The sequence below is a fragment of the Zeus faber genome (assembly GCF_960531495.2).
Source record: "Zeus faber genome assembly, chromosome: 16".
Lineage (NCBI taxonomy): Eukaryota > Metazoa > Chordata > Actinopteri > Zeiformes > Zeidae > Zeus > Zeus faber.
In genome coordinates, this window is record NC_137202.1 from 30,975,816 (window position 1) to 30,993,694 (window position 17,879).

The 17,879-nt window shown below is 48.3% G+C and overlaps 1 protein-coding gene across 1 annotated transcript in view; it reads right to left on the reverse strand.

The window, feature by feature from the left end:
• The window catches only part of tarbp1 (TAR (HIV-1) RNA binding protein 1), a gene marked incomplete at its 5' end in the record, with an annotated part of 33,221 nt that overhangs the window by 7,243 nt on the left and 8,099 nt on the right, over positions 1 to 17,879 (reverse strand). The window contains 15 exons of the mRNA XM_080016505.1: positions 2,664 to 2,838; positions 2,920 to 3,001; positions 4,002 to 4,213; positions 4,298 to 4,384; positions 13,414 to 13,563; positions 13,753 to 13,863; positions 13,940 to 14,057; positions 14,493 to 14,564; positions 14,642 to 14,841; positions 15,092 to 15,280; positions 15,349 to 15,583; positions 16,383 to 16,606; positions 16,696 to 16,857; positions 17,080 to 17,174; positions 17,256 to 17,501. Of these exons, the coding sequence (XP_079872631.1) occupies positions 2,664 to 2,838; positions 2,920 to 3,001; positions 4,002 to 4,213; positions 4,298 to 4,384; positions 13,414 to 13,563; positions 13,753 to 13,863; positions 13,940 to 14,057; positions 14,493 to 14,564; positions 14,642 to 14,841; positions 15,092 to 15,280; positions 15,349 to 15,583; positions 16,383 to 16,606; positions 16,696 to 16,857; positions 17,080 to 17,174; positions 17,256 to 17,501 (2,358 nt within the window). The remainder of the gene's footprint in view (positions 1 to 2,663; positions 2,839 to 2,919; positions 3,002 to 4,001; positions 4,214 to 4,297; positions 4,385 to 13,413; positions 13,564 to 13,752; positions 13,864 to 13,939; positions 14,058 to 14,492; positions 14,565 to 14,641; positions 14,842 to 15,091; positions 15,281 to 15,348; positions 15,584 to 16,382; positions 16,607 to 16,695; positions 16,858 to 17,079; positions 17,175 to 17,255; positions 17,502 to 17,879) is intronic.

Consider the following 17,879-nt stretch of genomic DNA (forward strand, 5'->3'; position numbering starts at 1 on the left):
TGCTCAAGATGTCAAATAAATTCAACTGGTGATAGAACAGGAAGTGACAAACTACAAACCCCAATGCCAATGAAGTTGGGACGTTGTGTAAAATGTAAATAAAAACAGAATACAATGATTTGCAAATTCTTTTCAACCTATATTCAATTGAATACTCTACAAAGACAAGATATTTAATGTTCAAACTGATAAACTTTATTGTTTTTTTGCAAATATTCACTCATTTTGAATTTGATGCCTGCAACACGTTCCTAAAAAGCTCGGACAGGGGCATGTTTACCGCTGAGTTACATCACCTTTCAGTTTAACACTCAGTGAGCATTTGGGAACTGAGGACACTAACTTTTGAGCTTTGTGGTGGAATTCTTTCTCATTCTTGCTTGATGTACCACTTCAGTTGCTCAACAGTCCGGTCTCCGTTGTCGTATTTTGCGCTTCATAACGCGCCACACATTTTCAATGGGAGACAGGGCTGGACAGGCCAGTCTAGTACCCGCACTCTTTTACTAGGAAGCCAGGCTGTAGTAACACATGCAGAAGGTGGTTTGACATTGTCCTGCTGAAATAAGCAGGACGTCCCAGAAAAAGACGTTGCTTGGTGGCAGCATGTGTTGCTCCAAAACCTGTTTGTACCTTTCAGCCTTAATGCTGCCTTTACAGATGTGCAAGTTACCCATGCCATGGGCACTACCACGTCCCCATACCATCACAGATGCTGGCGTTTGAACTCGTCGCTGATAACAATGTGGATGTTCCTTTTCCTCTTTGGCCCGGAGAACACCACGTCCATGACTTCCAAAAACAATTTGAAATGTGGCCTTGTCAGACCACAGCACGTTTCCAGTTTGCATCAGTCCATCTCAGATGAGCTCGGGCCCAGAGAAGCCGGCGAGGTTTCTGGGTGTTGTTGATTAATGGCTTTGGCTTTGCAAGGTAGAGTTTTAACTGGAACTTGTAGATGTAGCGACGAGCTTTGTGACCTGCCGATGCTTTTCCCAAGTGTTTCCTGAACCTACGTGGTGATATCCTTTACAGAATGATGTCTGTTTTTAATGCAGTGCCGCCTGAGGGTCGAAGGTCACGGGCATTCAATTTGGTTTTGGGCCATGCCACTTACGTGCAGAGATTTACCCAGATTCTTAGAAGAAGAAGAAGAAGAATCTTTAATTATCACACAGCACACCACACTACAACACATGCACACACATGCTTTGGATGGAGGCCAGTAAAATGAGGCCTCTGCATTTAACCCATCCTGGTTTGTCCTTCCTCCGGGGGGGCAGCCAGGAGCAGTGGGCAGCATTCGTCTACGCGCTCGGGGACCTGGTGACGAGTGTCCATCGCTGGTCAGGCGATGATGTGTGCATGTTTTTGGTGGGGTCCTTACTGACAATAGGTGGAGGAAACCCCATGTGAGCACGGGGAGAACATGCAAACTCCACCCTGAAAGGCTCCTATTTGGGAGATAACCCACCGGAGCGAATCGAACCCAGGACCTTCTTGCTGTGAGGCAGCAGTGCAATGCATTGCGCCTTCGTGCCACAACAACAATTCTTATGGACTGTAGATGAGTGGAAGATCGATTTCCTTTAAAGCAACCGTCAAGGTGAAGATGGACGGTGACATTATACAATGTGAAACCGTTTTGATAGAGTTCAATCTTTAAATCGTACTACTTTTACACACACACAGAGACATCATTGTGGAGGGGGCGTGTACCAACGTGTATCATCGAGTAAGAATTGCTGATGTCACTGACGTCTCTCCCATAAACAAGACGAGGATCCGGTTTTACTTGTCTGTGAAAACTTTCATTTCCCTGTGTTGTTATGGATTAGGAGAAGCGGGTGGAGGAAGATCTAAATCATATTTGGGACCTTAATCTGACCAGTGCAATAGATCCAAGTCAGTGTAAGCAGCGTGCACTGGACTTCATTTTCATTGATGATAGTCAGTTCTTTGACAGCGACGCTGAGAACGGCAGCGCTGCTGAATGTGATATTACTCCGGATTTGAAGAACATTTCAAACGGCGGATTTCAACCTGAATGTGACGATGAAACTGAATACTTTCAAGAACCACCGGAGGAGACCGACGATACGCCCGTTGTTGTTACAACCGAAGAAGTTGATGACGTTATGAAGTCTGTTGAGGTTGGTGACAGACTTTCAGATTTTCTGAGAGTCATAACATTTTGTTGTGTTGTCCGTACTTTTAAACAAAATAATTCCACTTTTATAAAACATGTATATTCTTACTGTTAAATAAAAGCTTTTTTAAAAACAAAATGAGTTGTGTTGTTGAGCTGTTGGTGATTGGCCCATTCAGCAGTATGTTAAGTAGCCATGAGGCTTTGTTGGTCCGCCAAGCCCAGTTGCATTGTGGGAGCTTAATGAAGCTGGTGTGGGTAAACTTTGAAGGTGATTATCTCAGAATCAGTTTGCCAAACCCTTGTCAATAACAAGTCATAGCTTTAAAAATATTTTTTTGATTTGCACAAGTGATGATTCTCCACTTTCAAATTATGCAAAAAAACAACAAAAAAAGAAAGCCGCCAAATGACCCTAAAGTATGCGGTGGGTCACAAATATGACCACCTAAGATGGTTTAGCATCTTCTCAAACTTAAAGAACTTCTAGGACTGAGCAGGTTTCCTTCCGTACCTTTCTCCTCCTGGACCCAGTCTCCGGGTGGCAGCAGCTTCAAATCTTCTGACCGGTTCCTCAGCTCCACCCTCTCAGAGGAACCCAAGAGCTTCTCAAACTTCTCAAACTTCTCGACTCTGATCCACTCATCGTCCGCCAGCTCCGAGAGACTGGGGAATGTGTGGAAAACCGTCTGAAGGGAGGAACACAGAACCTGCTAAAGAACAGAGCATGGAGTGGCTGAAAGCTGAACATCAGGAAGCAGGACGGTCACCTCCACGCTCAAATCCCTGACGGGATGGAAGGAATGAAAGAAGAAGTGATCCTGGATCCGACTCCAGTTCTTGTTTGCGTTTCTAAAATGGAGAAGAAAAGAAGAAGAAACATTAACATCAAACTGGAATTCATCATCTCTGCTTACTCGTTCTGACTAGACCGACCCACCATGGTCTGAAGGACCTGCGTGGTCAGACCGTGGTCTGGAGGACCGACCGTGATCTGTAGGACCGACCGTGATCCGAAGGACTGACGTGGTCTGAAGGACCAACCGTTATCTGATGGAGAGATATGGTCTGAGGCCGGCCTGGTCTGACCGTGGTCTGAAGGGCCGCTGTGGTCTCAAGGACTAGCGTGGTCTGACGGTGGTCTGAAGGACTGACGTGGCCTGACTGTGGTCTGAAGGACTGACCGTGGTCGAGGGACTGTCGTGGTCTGAAGGACCCACTGTGGTCTGAGGGATCGGTGTGGTCTGACCGTGGTCTGAAGGACCGGTGAGGTCTGACCATGGTCTGAAGGACCGCTGTGGTCTGGAGGAGCACTTCGTTCTGAAAGACCGACTGTGGTCTGAAGGACTGACCATGGTCAAGGGACCGTCGTGGTCTGAAGGACCCACTGTGGTCTGAAGGATCAGTGTGGTCTGACCGTCGTCTGTAGGACCATCGTGGTCTAAAGGACAGACCACAGTCGGAAGGACCAGTGTGGTCTGAATGACCGACCATGGTCTGAAGGACTGACCATGATGGAAGGACCGGCGTGGTCTGAAGGACCCACTGTGGTCTGAAGGATCGGGGTGGCCTGACTGTGGTCTGAAGGACCACCGTGGTCTGAAGGACTGACTGTGGCCTGAAGGACCACCGCGGTCTGAAGGACAGACGTGGTCTGAAGGAGCGTCATGGTCTGAAGGACCGTCCGTGATCTGAAGGACCGTCCCGGATCTGAAGGACCATCCTTGATCTGAAGCACCAGGGTGGTCTTAAGGATCCATATTATCCCACCATGGTCTGAAGGACATCATTTCAGGAGTGTGAACCCAGAACCTCCACAGGACTGTCCACTGATCCACCGTGTGCTGCTCACCCAGAGCTCTGCATTGCCTCAGCCTGGTCCAGACAGGTCCGGACCACTGAAGACAGGCCCCCTAGACCTCCTGGGCCCCGCTCTGCCTCGGCCCGGACGCCCCCCAGGGACCAGAGCCTCTTCAGGGCCAGCAGGGCATAGAGCCGCACGCTGAAGTTGTGGCTGAAACACCACTGGAGGGCGACGTTGAGGGCCTTCAGCCACTGGGCCGCCTGGGAAGAGGAAGAGAAGGAAGAAGAGCTTAGTGCAGAAGTGTCCGGCAGGAGGAGCTGAGTGAAAGCAGGCGTGGTCCTCACCTGGTCCTGTAGCTCAGGTAGAAAGACGCTGAAGTGTACCAGGACGGACAGGAAGGAGCAGACGCTGCTTCTGGTCTTCTCTTGATCCTGGAAAACACAAAGTAATTCAGACTACTGCAGCACATCAAGTAGTACTGGAACCTGGAGACTTCAGATTGTACTTGTTATATTAAACTCCCTTTGTTCAGTTCTTCTGCATGTCGATGTGGGTCTCTGATGGAACTACTAACACGCACAGTGTGAAATAAGACAACCCAGTCGGTTTGTTGTGAGCTGTCAGTTCATAAAACATGTCCTGAAACGAGCCGTTCAAATTTGTCTCCCAACATCACGTTGAATATCCTTAGACTTAAGAAAGGATCATTAAAAAAAAAAGATCTGAGAGACAGGAGCATGCTGTGATCTCGTGAGAAGACTGAAGCGGAAGTGAGTAGTGAGTGGGGACCCAACATGGCGGCGCCCTGCTACAATAACTAACACACCAGCAGCTCCACCTCCACCAAAATAAAATAATAAAGCAAATTGCAAATAATATTTATATGTATAAATATAAAAAAGGCAACACTGCACAAAACCAAAGTGGAGGACCTCGAGGATTATATCGATTTTTTTTATAACGAATACGTGATGGAAGACCGCAATAATCCCATGAAAAGGAACAAGACCGACTCAGCAACGGACACAGACGATCTCATACCGGGTGCTGTAGAGGTGAGTGTCTTGGATGAGATTAACAAGAAGCTGGACATGCTTGGTCCACTTCTCTGAGACATTACCGAGATCAAAGCCAGCCTTGATTTACATTACATTACATTACATTTAGTCATTTAGCAGACGCTTTTATCCAAAGCGACTTACAAGGGAGAATAACATTCAAGCTACATTGCGACAGAGATTAGTGTAACAACAACATTAGTGTAACAATAAATACTGCAAGGTGGTGCTAAGTAATTGTAGGTTAGGACAGGAGGTACTCACTGAAGAGCTGGGTCTTCAAGTGCTTCTTAAAGACAGAGAGGGAGGTCCCTGCTCTGGTCATTTTTGGCAGCTCGTTCCACCAACGTGGAACTACAAATGAGAATAGCCTGGATTGCTGTGGCTGTATGGCCGGCAGAGCCAGGCCACGCTCATTTGACGAGCGCAGCATCCGGGGGGCAACATGTGCTCTTACAAGAGCACTTAAGTAGGTGGAGCATTCCCAGCAATCACTCTGTAGGCCAGCATCAGAGACTTGAACTTGATGCGGGCGGCTACAGGTAACCAGTGGAGCTCGATGAGCAGCGGAGTGACATGTGCCCTCTTTGGCTGGTTGAACACCAGTCGCGCCGCCGCATTCTGTATCATCTGTAGTGGCTTCACCGCACAGGCCGGCAAGCCTGTTAAGAGGATTCCCTGCACCGCACTGTCAACGAGATGCAAAAAGACAACACAGATCTAAAAACCTCTGCGGAGCGTCTCACAGCGGAGATGGAAGTTGTAAAAAAATAAAATAAAATAATGAAAGAGACTATCCTGGATGTACAATCCAGAAGCCAGAAGAATCCAGAAACACCGAGTCCCCAGAAAATATGGTGAAAGACTTTCTCAGCACCGCCCTGAAACTCCCAACGGACACCGTGAAGCAGATCGACTGGGACACCGCATGGGGAACCGTTCCCGCTCCATCATTGCCAAGTTTGAACACTTCGAGCACGAGGAGCTGGTTAAAAGCAAAGGACGGGAGCTGAAAGGAACCACGCTGGGTATAAACAATCAATTCACCCGAGAGATCAATGACTGACGGAAGGTGCTGTATCCAGAAAAAAGAAAAGAAGAAACAGTCTTTATTCGTCACACAACACACCACACTACAACACACACACACACATGCTTTGATGGTGGCCGGTGAAATGGATCCTCTGCATTTAACCATCCTGGCTTGTCCTTCCTCCGCGGGCACAGCCAGGAGCAGTGGGCAGCGTACGTGGACGCGCCGGGGACCAGGTGATAAGTGTCCATCGCTGGTCAGACCATGATGGGTGCATGTTTTTGGTGGGGGTCCTTACTGACGTAAGGTGGAGGAAACCCCATGTGAGCACGGGGAGAACATGCAAACTCCACACAGAAAGGCTCCTAATGGGAGATAACCCGCCGGGTTGCAAGAACCCAGGACCTTCTTGCTATGAGGCAGCAGTGCAATGCACTGCGCCACCGTGCCACCGTATCCTGTCCTGAAGGAGAACCGGCAGAAGGGTAAACGCATATCGATAGTTGTTGATAAACTATATATGTATATATAGACCATATATATATATGGTCTATTCAGACCATATATATTATACCGAGACTCCTCCACCACACCCTGGTTATTTTGAGCATTATGTATGTATTCTTGTAATTCTGGTTATATATACTGCAAGATGTAGGAATAGGCATGCTACCTATGCCAGGATTAAAAATATCACTCACTCTCATCTCACCCTCCAAATTTCCCCTCCCTACTTCTCTCATCATCTCACCTCCCTAATCCCTCTCTCCTCACTTCTCCTATCGCTCTCACTCTATTATGTCTCTCACTTTATGTATGTCTAATTCGGCAAAGTTCTATGTTTATCTTTGTCTACTTGTCATTTGTTTGTGTAGTTACGTATCCCAACAAACTTCCTTCAATACTATGACAGTGAAAAGGAATGTAAAGAAGGAAATGCCAGACTTATCTATGGGAAAGCATGGGAACGGTAGTATAGCTATTGCCTTGGATGCACTGTGCCATCACCCCCTAACTAACTTCAATCACACCCATTAAGTTTGTTAGTTGGAATGTGAGAGGCTTGGGCTCACCTGCTAAATGTAGCAAAATCCAAAATCACCTCACCGAGATGAACCCTAACTTGTCTACTGCAAGAAACTCACCTCATTGTATCTGAGCACCTCAAACTCAAGGCTAAATGGGTTAATCAGATGTTTTCCCGCATCATACAACTCAAAAAAAAAGAGGTGTCTCCATATTGACCAATAAAACTTTCCCATATCAAAATAAAACCACAATATCAGACCTAGAAGGGCATTACATATTGATTAATGGGATTTTAGGTAACATCAAATTAACCATAGCTAATATTTATGGCCCCAATGAGGATGACCCAAATGTCTTTCAAAATATATTTTCAAAACTCTTAGAATTCTCTGAATATATTATCATATTGAGAGGAGACTTCAACACAGCACTGGATCCAAGTATAGACTGTTCTCAAGCCAGAAATATTCCCAAATCCTGGCGTTCGTCGGACACTATAAAACAATATATGAGTGATCTTGCTCTTGGGGATTGTTGGCGATCAAATAACCCACATTCTAGAGAATACACATATTATTCACCACCCCACCAAAGTTTCTCTAGAATCGACCTTTTCTTAACAAGTTACTCCGCACTGTCCAAAATCATTAATCCTGAAATCCACCCTATTGTAATTTCTGATCACAGGCCTATTAGTTTCAACCTGAAAAATGAAACAAACCGGAACCCTCCCAGAAGGTGGCGGTTTAACAGCTCACTTTTGACAGGGAGCTGTCATCCATCAAAAGACACAATTCCTCATGCAACGAACAAGAGCAAATTATTTGAATTAAAATGATAAATCAGGTACATTTCTTGCCAATCAATTGAAACGCGATAGAGAAGAATCACTTATTACAGCCATCAAAGATTCACAGGATAGAATAACATACCTCCCGCAAGACATCAATAACATATTTAGAGACTTTTATAATAACCCATATCACTCGGATAATGAATCGAATATATCAAACATTCACTCATTCCTTGATGACATTGACCTTCCTAAACTTCGACGGAGCAGGCTACCACCTGAGATCAACCACTTACTCTTAAAGAACTCAGCGCTCTTCTCTATACCCAACAATAAATCACCTGGATCAGATGACTACCCAGTGGAATTTTATAAACACTTCTGGCCACTTATCTCCCCATGATTCATCAGAATGGTTACAGAGGTCAAGTAAACCTCCAACATGCCTCCGCACATGAATACTGCTCTCATTTTGGTTTTGCTCAAACACAATACGTCACCTCCAGTTATAGACCCCTAGGTCTAATCAATTACAACCTTGAGATTATAAGTAAAACACAAACCAACAGAATTGAAAAAGTAATTCCATTTATAATTCACCCAGACCAAACAGGCTTTGTCAAGGGCAGACACTCATCCAGCAATATGCGCTGTTTATTCAGTATGATCAGCATATCTCAAAGGAACAACTTTAATACTATTATTGCCTCTTTGGATGCCAAAAAAGAATTTGATAGAGTTAATTGGACATATCTCTTTTCAATCCTACACAAATTTGGCTTTGGAAAGCCACTCATTCAATGGATCAGAATCCTCTACAACTCTCCATCTGCTTCTGTCATCACCAATGGTTACACTTCACAGCGTTTGACTCTACAACGCGGCACAAGACAAAGATGTCCGCTCTCCCCTTTACTATTCGCCATCTTTATTGAACACCTCGCGGTGGCATTCCACCAAAACAGTAATATTGTAGGTATACAAACAAGAAACTCTGTTCACAAAATCAGTTTGTATGCAGACCATATCTTGTTGTACATACGGAACCCAATACCATCGCTACCGAAGGTGTTCAATCTTACATCTAAATTCTCAGCTATCTCAGACTATTCAATAAATTGGACTAAATCCACAGTCTTACCACTCAGTGGGGGGGACTGCAATGCTGCAACCCAGAAATGTCCCTTAACCATCACAACAGGCAATATTAGATACCTTGGTATTGATATCTCCACCAATCTGTCAGATTTCTTTACCTTTAAATTCATTCCACTGATCAAATCCATTGAAGAAGACCTCATTCAATGGAACAACCTACCCATCTCACTAATTGGTAGGATAGCAGCAGTGAAAATTAATATACTTCCAAAAATAAACTATGTATTTTCAATGACCCCAGTGCAACCAACAGTATATTGGTTCAATAGTCAACAAATTTTATTGGAAATACAAGAAACCGTGAATTTAACTAGCAACAATACAGAAAAACAAAGACTGTGGAGGCCTAGCAGCCCCAAACTTAAGATACTACTATCTAGCAGACCATCTTCAATTTATAATTAAATGGTTACAACCAGAGCAACAATTGGCCCATGAATGGCGAGACATTGAATAAACAGAATGTCAGGAGTTATCATTATCTGATCTTACTAAACCTTGACCTTACTAAATCAATAAGAAAACATAATTGCTTTAAAAACCCATTTATCGTGAGGTGTCTTGGAATGTGTGGCGTCCCAAAACAGCCCCACCGTATATGATAATTACTAAGAGACGGGGCCAGGGGTCCAGGTGATAAGGGAGGTGGAATGTGACCTGGGACCTATGTAGGGGAACCAGATGATCAACATTGTCTTTGGGCAATGTATAAAAGAAACCGCCCATGTCTCATTCGACAGAGAATCCTTCCGGCTTGGTTCTCTCTTGGACTTCCTAGGCAAAGTCTGGTCTGATGCTGTTCTTTTGTAATAAATCTATTATTTTACACAAGTCAGCGTCAGCGGTCTCTCCTTCTTCATCAACACATCAAATTCATCAAGAAACTACAATCGCAACAACTCTGTCAGCCTGGTCGAAAGTCCTCAAACTCAGTGGTCAAACTATTGCCACACAAATTCACGCTAATCTGACACAACCCGGATTTTCTGGTTAAAAACAGAACAATAATCTTTAGGTCTTGAAAAAGACAAGGAATGACTTATCTGGAACACATTTTTGAAAACAATTCACTTACACCACACCACTTAACACCTTTTCTATGACCCGCAACTCCAAAATGCAACTCATCCAATATAAGATCTTGCACAGCCCATATCACAGAACACAAAATGTTCAAAATGGGTTTTGTGGATGAAGACATTTGCTCTCACTGTTCCCTTGATACCAGAGATGACTACTTTCATACCTCCTGGCTCTGCCCACCTACCTTAGCATTCTGGACCAACATCACCAAGAAGCTATCAACCCTTCTGGGTCGCAGACACCAGTTTCCCCGTCTATATGTCTTCTCGATGACCTCGCCTCAGTCGACCCACCACTGAAAAACCACCAACCCATTTTGATCGCATTAACAATTGCCAAGAAAACAATATTATTCAATTGGAGAGAGAATATCTCATCCCATCCCAATGGTTGCAGTTATTAATAGATTACATCTCAATGAAAAACTATTGGCAATATCCCAAAACAATGTTGATTAATTTCATGAAATATGGTCTACTTTTATCACTGACATAACTCCATCATTTAATACTTGAGTCTTCCTAAGTCGGTGCAATGTTGTGGTACTTTGGCCGCCCTCCTGGTCTGCTGGGGCTCTGCAGTTGGGTCGATGCCCAGGTGGCTCTGGGGACATCTGTGGTGTGTAGGCCCGTGTTCATGGGGGATCCCGGGGCCCCACGGGATCTGGGTGGTGGCGCCCGCTCCTCTACCTGAGTTGAGCTGGCCTGTCTCCGGGGGTGGGGCGTTCTCCTGGGGAGTACTTGCAGCTGGTGTCTGTGTGTTGGTTCGGAGCGTGGTTGTGGGTTCTCGGGCTCGGGTTGGGGGCAGGGGTTGTGGGTCGCTGGTTCGGGTCTTGGCCCCGCAGTCGGCAGGTCAACGCGCCGCCTGGGTCGCCCGCCCTGCGAGCGGGAGGCTGGGCTTATGTGTTCTTCTGCGTCCCGTGGGGGGCGGGGTCATGCTGGGGCTGGTTAGGCGTTCCGTCTGGTCCTGTTAAACAGGGTCCTGAACCTGGCTGGCTGTGCTCGGCGCAGGGCTCACCATGTGGCCTCCTTCAGCAGGGGGTGGGTCTCCTGTCGTCACACTGGGCTGCCGGGGTACCTGTCCTCTGGCATTCTCGGTGCGTGGGGCGCTTGTCGCTGAGGGGTCGGGCTGGCGGTGGGGGTGCCATCTTCCGCCCTCTGTTCTGTGGTTTGCATGCTTGCTGGCTGGGGACTGACCAGGGGCCTGATGGGGGCGCATAGCTGCCTGGCATGGCGGACCGCTCTGCACCCGTGGCTGATCGCTGTAAGTTGGCTGCCACCAGGTACGGGAAGTGGGCGCGCTGGGGCACGATTGGGTCTGGGGGGAGGGGGTCCACGTGGTTGCTCTCCGTCCTGCTGCGTACCTGGATCGATCCTGTCGCAATTCGCCTACCTCTCCCAGTGCCAAAACTCATACTCAGCACATACACCACACAATAGACCGAGGGCTTGTGGGATGGGCGGGGTGCAAGCTATGTGTGCGGGGATGCGAAAGGCAGCAGCCATCTTGCCAGTCACGCTCCTGCCCAAGCGTGCTTCTCGTCTGTCCCAAAATTTTTATCCCACTTATATTAGCTTAAAACACATACACTCGCACACCAATCCTACACTCCACCAGCCCAGGGTCTGCGGGGCAGGAGGGGTCCGAGTGATTCGGGTTCCACTTGCCTGAAGGCCTCGCACCCCCAACCGTGCAATTTTAACCGCAATTATCAACAGCTCACATCTATCACTGGGGTTTTCCGGGGTGGCCGGTTGCTGGCGGGTCGGTGTGGGGGCGTGGTTGGCCAGGGGGAGGTTGGGTGGGCCCCCCATGCCGGCTGGGCTGGAGTCCTGACGGCTTGCGCCTGGTGGCTTCGGATGTGCTGCGACCTGGCAGGGCTGCGGAGAGTGCCGCCGGGTGCCTTCCGGGGCCCCTGGGGGGACTGCTTGCCGTTGTGGGTGTGGGTTGGGGTGTGGGGGGGCGGCTGTTGGCCTTTTGCTTCTGCTGCACGGCTTCTCTGCGGTGGGCGCCCCGGGTGCTGGGGGGCCTGTATATCTGGTGGCCTGCTGGCATCGACGAGGGGAGGAGGGTAACATTGAGGTGCCCCGCGCTGGGCACACGCTGCTACGTGTATGGACACTTGGCACTCACGCCGGGTGGGGCGTCTGGTCGGCTGCGGTGGGGCGGGCCTCCCCCTTGCGCGCACCGTGGGTGTGCATGGGAGTCCTGCCAGCTCGGCCATGGGGCGGGGGGCTCGGGCAGGGTGTCGGTCTGTCGCCATGGGAACGGGATCCGGGCCTGCGGTCCGTGCCTTGCGCCCGCGGCCCGGGTTCTGTGCTTGCGGCTGCATCTTGTGCCTGCACCTGGGGGTTGGTTGTATGTGTGCGCCCTGGGGTGTGGGGTCTCCTCGTCCTCCCTGGGACTGGGTAATGCTCCTCGGGGCTGGGTGTGAGGGTTGCTCCACAGCTCTCTGGCTTCTCTGGGGGCCCAGGGGTCTTCTGTGGCTGCAGGGAAGGGTACTCGGGGCTTTCCTGCAGCAGTAGGGTGTCTACAGGGCAGTAATGATGATCATTTGTTTGAAGACCAAAACATGAGACCAACGTAAGATGGTTCTCCAAAGAGGGGGTTGGTGGTGGTTGTGTATAACAAAAAGCTGTGCTCTGGTCATCCACAGGACAGAGTTATTGCAGCAGTTGTTGATGATTAAAGATGAATAAATAGTTTCATTGCAGGTTGAGAAGTTCAACTCCACTCGAGACTAACTCTGTCCTAGATGCAATGGAACAAATACTCTGTGTTGTATGTCCAGCATGCTGACAGCACAGGGTAAAAAAAAAAAAACTTTAAAATGGCCTTGTTGATCTAATATGAGTGAAGATTGAGCAACTGGATTGATAATTTCTTGCCTTAAATGTGTTCAGAAACAGATTTTGGTGGACAGATAAGGTGAAATCAGGAAAGGTTTACAGAGAAATGGAAGGGAACATGGAACTCAAGTTCAAACCCCATTGGGTCACTGAACTAGGGGCCTAAGGAGGATGGCACCACACACTAAAACAGGGTTTCAGGGACAGGATGGTTTGGAGGCATGTTAGAATGGCTCAAATGCATAATCTGAGTGGTATTTTTAGCAAAAAAATGTAAAAACGCCATATATTAACTTGGTGAAAAGGAGCATTTTAGGTCCCCTTTAATATGCAACCAAGCAACCCAACCCCCTCAACTGCATGTGTGTGTGTGTGTGTGCAAGCATGTGTTGTAGTGTGGTGTGTTGCGTGACGAATAAAGACTGTTTCTTCTTTATCTTCTTCCTCATCCACCCACCGTGGCGAAGCAGGGCCACAGGCGCTCCACCTCCAGGGGGCAGCGAAGCAGGATGAGGATCATGGTCCACTCCATCAAGTATTTGACGGACGCCTGGTTACTGCAGAACGCTGCTGAGAACACACTCTGCAGGAGGCCGCACAGGAAGCCCTACGCGCGCGCACACACACACACACACACACACACACACACACACACACACACACACACACACACACACACACACACACACACACACACACACACACACACACACACACACACACACACACACACACACACATTGAACCAAAACAAACATGATGGATGTCGTTCTTCTTCTGTGGTGTTGGCTCCCACCTGGCTGAGTCTGGGCAGCAACAGCAGCAGCGTCTGCCACACCCGGTTCTTCACGCGATGCTGCAGAGAGTTGCAATAGTAACGCACTTTGGACCTGGATATGTCTTCATCCTGGAGGAAGAGACAGGTTTTACTTCAGAAGAAATGTTCTACTCAGAAAAGACATTGGCTCGGCGTGTACACGAACCTTCTCCAGAAGGCGCAGCACCAGCCGCTGTATTAGCTCCACCTGCAACGGGTGGTGCTGCAGGCAGAGCAAGAAGGACACCACGCAGACACGAGGAAACTGCTCATCTCTGGAATCACTAAAAACAACCAAAACTCAGATCGGACCTCCTGCAATCCCTCCCTCTATCCCTTCCCCACCCTCCACCTACCACCCCCATCCCTCCATCCTACTCCCTTCCTCCACCCTCCCTCCTTCACTCCTGGTCACAATATTAACCTTACTTTACAAATGTGATCAAATCAGCCATTCAGATGGTAAGTGTGGCTCAGCGCCACCTACTGGTTGGAATCAGTTGGTGGTTGTGGAATGGCTCGGAAATTACTGTTTGATATAAAGGCCCAGTCGGTACATTACTCGATATGTGTGGACTGTACAAATTGAAGATACCTTCTTTTATGGTACTCAATGAGAAAAAAACATGTTTTTTTTGTGATTTTTACATGTATGCTGTGTACTATGAGCCTTCTAGTGGCAGTGTTAGGGTTACTACAGAAATTATGTTGAAGCTGACCCAGTAAGCACCATGTTGGCAGAACACTCCTCTCCCAGCTGCTCCACATAGTCCTGGACCTCCTGGATCAACCTGTTGGAATGAGCGGAACCATCCTAACATGCCCTCAGCAGAGAAGATTCTGGAAGCTTCTAGGTGCCGCTACATACCTCTGGTCCCTCCTGAACACCGGCCCGTACACGCAGGCCTCCACAAGGATGTTGATGTGGCTCAAAGCCGCAGAGAACCTGCGTTCTGCCTGGTCCGGGTCCTCCACGCCGACAGGGAGCCACGCCCGGCAGCAGTGCTCCACCAGCACGTTGAACACGCCTGACTTGGACTGCGACAGGTCCAGCAGCTCACGGGAGATCTACAGGAAGACCACATTCAGGACATCATGTCTATGTCCTTCCAAACCTTCTGTAAGTCCTTTCAAACCTTTTGCACATCCTTCTAAACCACAATACAAAATAATCTTTATCAAAATGTATTAAATGGCCTTCTCACCATAAACAAGCCGCTATCATTCTCCTTTCCCTTTGCACTGAGTCAAACAAGCTGTTTTGTACGTCCTTCTAATCACTCCTTCAGATGGATGTTCTGCAGTTTCGGAAGGTCACCTGCTTCAGGATGGCAGTCAGTCTGGGGGCCTCAGAGTCCTTGAGCTCCAGCAGCTTGTAGTGGAACGCCGCTAAGACGAAGCCTTTCAGCACCGGCCAGAAGTCGTTGGGGTTGGAGCTCAGTCCCTGAACCAGCTCCCAGCTCCGCCTCATGGCCTCCACGCAGAGCTCCTCCTCGCTAAGGGCCACCTGAGAAGAAAACTCCAACAGGAACCACCCAAATGCAGGAGCTCTAAGACATGTGGCAGGACCCTCACCTGAGGAAGTGCAGTCTCCATGAAGGCCAGGACTGGCAGCACCAGGTCGCTGGGCAGCAAAGCCAGGGCCTCCACGCTGCAGCGCAGCATGGTCCTCAGCATCACAGAAGAGACAGGAGAACCAAGAGCCGCAGTGCTCTTCACCAGGAAGCCCAGACAGATCCACTGGTCCCGGATGAACTGGGATGCCACACGCCCCCAGTCCCTCAGGACCGGAGCCTGGTCCGCTGCATCGCTGTTCACACCAGGAAGGGTTTAGAAAGATATCACTTGGGATCTGATAGAAATCCGCATTCTGAGTCCACCTAAAGTAGTAGTTTAAGGCTTTTCAGAAAAACTAGCGCCCCCTGTGGACTAAAGCAGCAGTGTCTCCAGCTTCCTGGAAATGGCTGTTTGGAAGATGTTATGAGGTGATCTATGATTTAAAGTACATAATATTTATGTATTCCACGATGTGTCAGATGCTGAACTGGGGGAGTTGTTGGATGGAAATAATATATTGGGAGATAAAAACGCTGACTGGCTGGAAAATAGAGGAACATTTCTCCTTTAAAAGGAATTATGTGAGAACATCATCTAACTAATAAAGGAAGAAATCTCTGTCTGTCTGTTTGTCTGTCCTTCGATTACCCGGACAACCCTTTTCCGATCTACTTCACACTTGGCGAGTGTATTGTTTATTCTAAGGACGTGTAGTGTCCATTTTGGTGCAGTTTGGACACAGGACACGTGTAATGTTAATAAACTTTAATAAACAGGGAACAGCGCGCCAGCAGGGGGCGGGGTTTCCTGCGAAAGCAACCGGCCTGTTCCCAACAGGCATATTTGGTGCAGACATGCGATACACCGTGTTATAAACTGTAAATAACTTTGAATAAACAAGCAAAGTGTGAGTTTATACAAAAGCGCGATTTGGGTGTTTTTTCCTGTGAGAGAGTGTTTTCCACCGCAACTTTCACAAACAGGCATGATTAGAATGGCAATGCACTAGATTGTATAATTTTCTGTAATTAAACTGTGATTAAACTAGAGACCTGGGATTGAGCGCTACCAGAGGCTTCAGCAGCGTCTGGTTGATGTTCTTTGCATAGGAATCTTCAGAACCTTCGGGACTGTTCGGGCTGAAGAAGAAGTACAAGAGCGCCGTCATCGCATGCAGCGTCTCCGGCCACTGCTCCGCCAGCTGCACCAGGCTGCACACGGCCGCCAGTGACGCCATGGCAACCGCCCTCTTCACCTGCCCATGCACGGAGGGCACCTGGAAGCACGAGCATACCAACATCATTTATCCTGTAGAACTATTCATCTCAGAAGGAACCATGTTGTGAAGAGTGTGCAGGTGTGTACCTGCTGCGCCTCCTGCTGCGCCTCCTGCTGCAGCACCTTGAGGCTGCTTCGCGTCAGTTTGGGGAAATGCGAGCGTTGCATGTGGCCACGGGAGCGAGGAGAGGCGTTGTGCAGTAGAACCAGAACGCTGAGGTAGAGCCCGGCCCGCTGCACATCACTCAGCTGAGGAGGGTTACAGCAAAATAATATTCAACTAAAATTAAACACGAGATTAAAACATCTAGAAAATGTTTGTTTCTTCAAACAGATGTAAGTTCAGAGCGCAGCCATCAACCAACTTATCGTATTTGTTTTTATGATCCATTTGCTGGTTTTGAAAGCATCTATATTAGTAAAGTTATGATTATTTCCATAGGAAAAGAACAGATCATATTCGCCTCTTACCTCCTGCAGTTCTCCGCTCAGACGCCGCAGGATGAACTCCTGGATTGAATCCTCCACCTTCAGAAGCAGTTTCCTCAGGGTGAGAAGCAGCTCGTCTGAGGAGAAACGTCCAAACTCAAGCTTCACTGAAGCTGTTCACTGTTGCTTCTGGACTCTGAGAACTGTTCATCACTAACCTGCTTCCTCTCCTCCTCCCGCTGGTTGTGCAGACTTTCCCAAAATGCCGAGCAGCAGCTGCAGACTCTTGTCCGTCTTCCTCTGCGGCAGGTAGGCGTTGGTGCTGAGTCTGCTTAAAGTGTCCAGCAGGGGGCGCAGCAGCACCTCCACCCCATCAGGCCCCCAGCGTTCCAGGTCCAGGCACAGCAGGACCGCCCTAGAGAGCTTCTCGGCCTCCTCAGGGTCCGGGAGCCGCTCGCTGACACCTGGAAACCAGTGCAGGCCACACTCAGGTCCTCAGACTGAAGCCGCTTTACAATTAAGCCGACAAATGACAAACTGACCCAGAGTCGCATGCATTTCTTTGGAAATGGCATGCCAATAGCTCCGCCCAACTCTGCTCCATAGTAAGCTCCGTCCCTCTGTGATGGAGAGGCTTCCACATCCCAAGGATTCAGACATCTAGAGATTCTTTCTTTGACTTGGGACAAATTTTGGCTGTGAAGCTGTGACCTGAAGCCACTGTTGCTCAGCAACTGGCAAGCTAGTGTTACTGGAACTGAGTTTCAAACTAAGTAAAATAAGTTATTAACAATTCACCCCTTTCCCACTGCGCCAAAAACCCGCTAAGACCCGATAACATC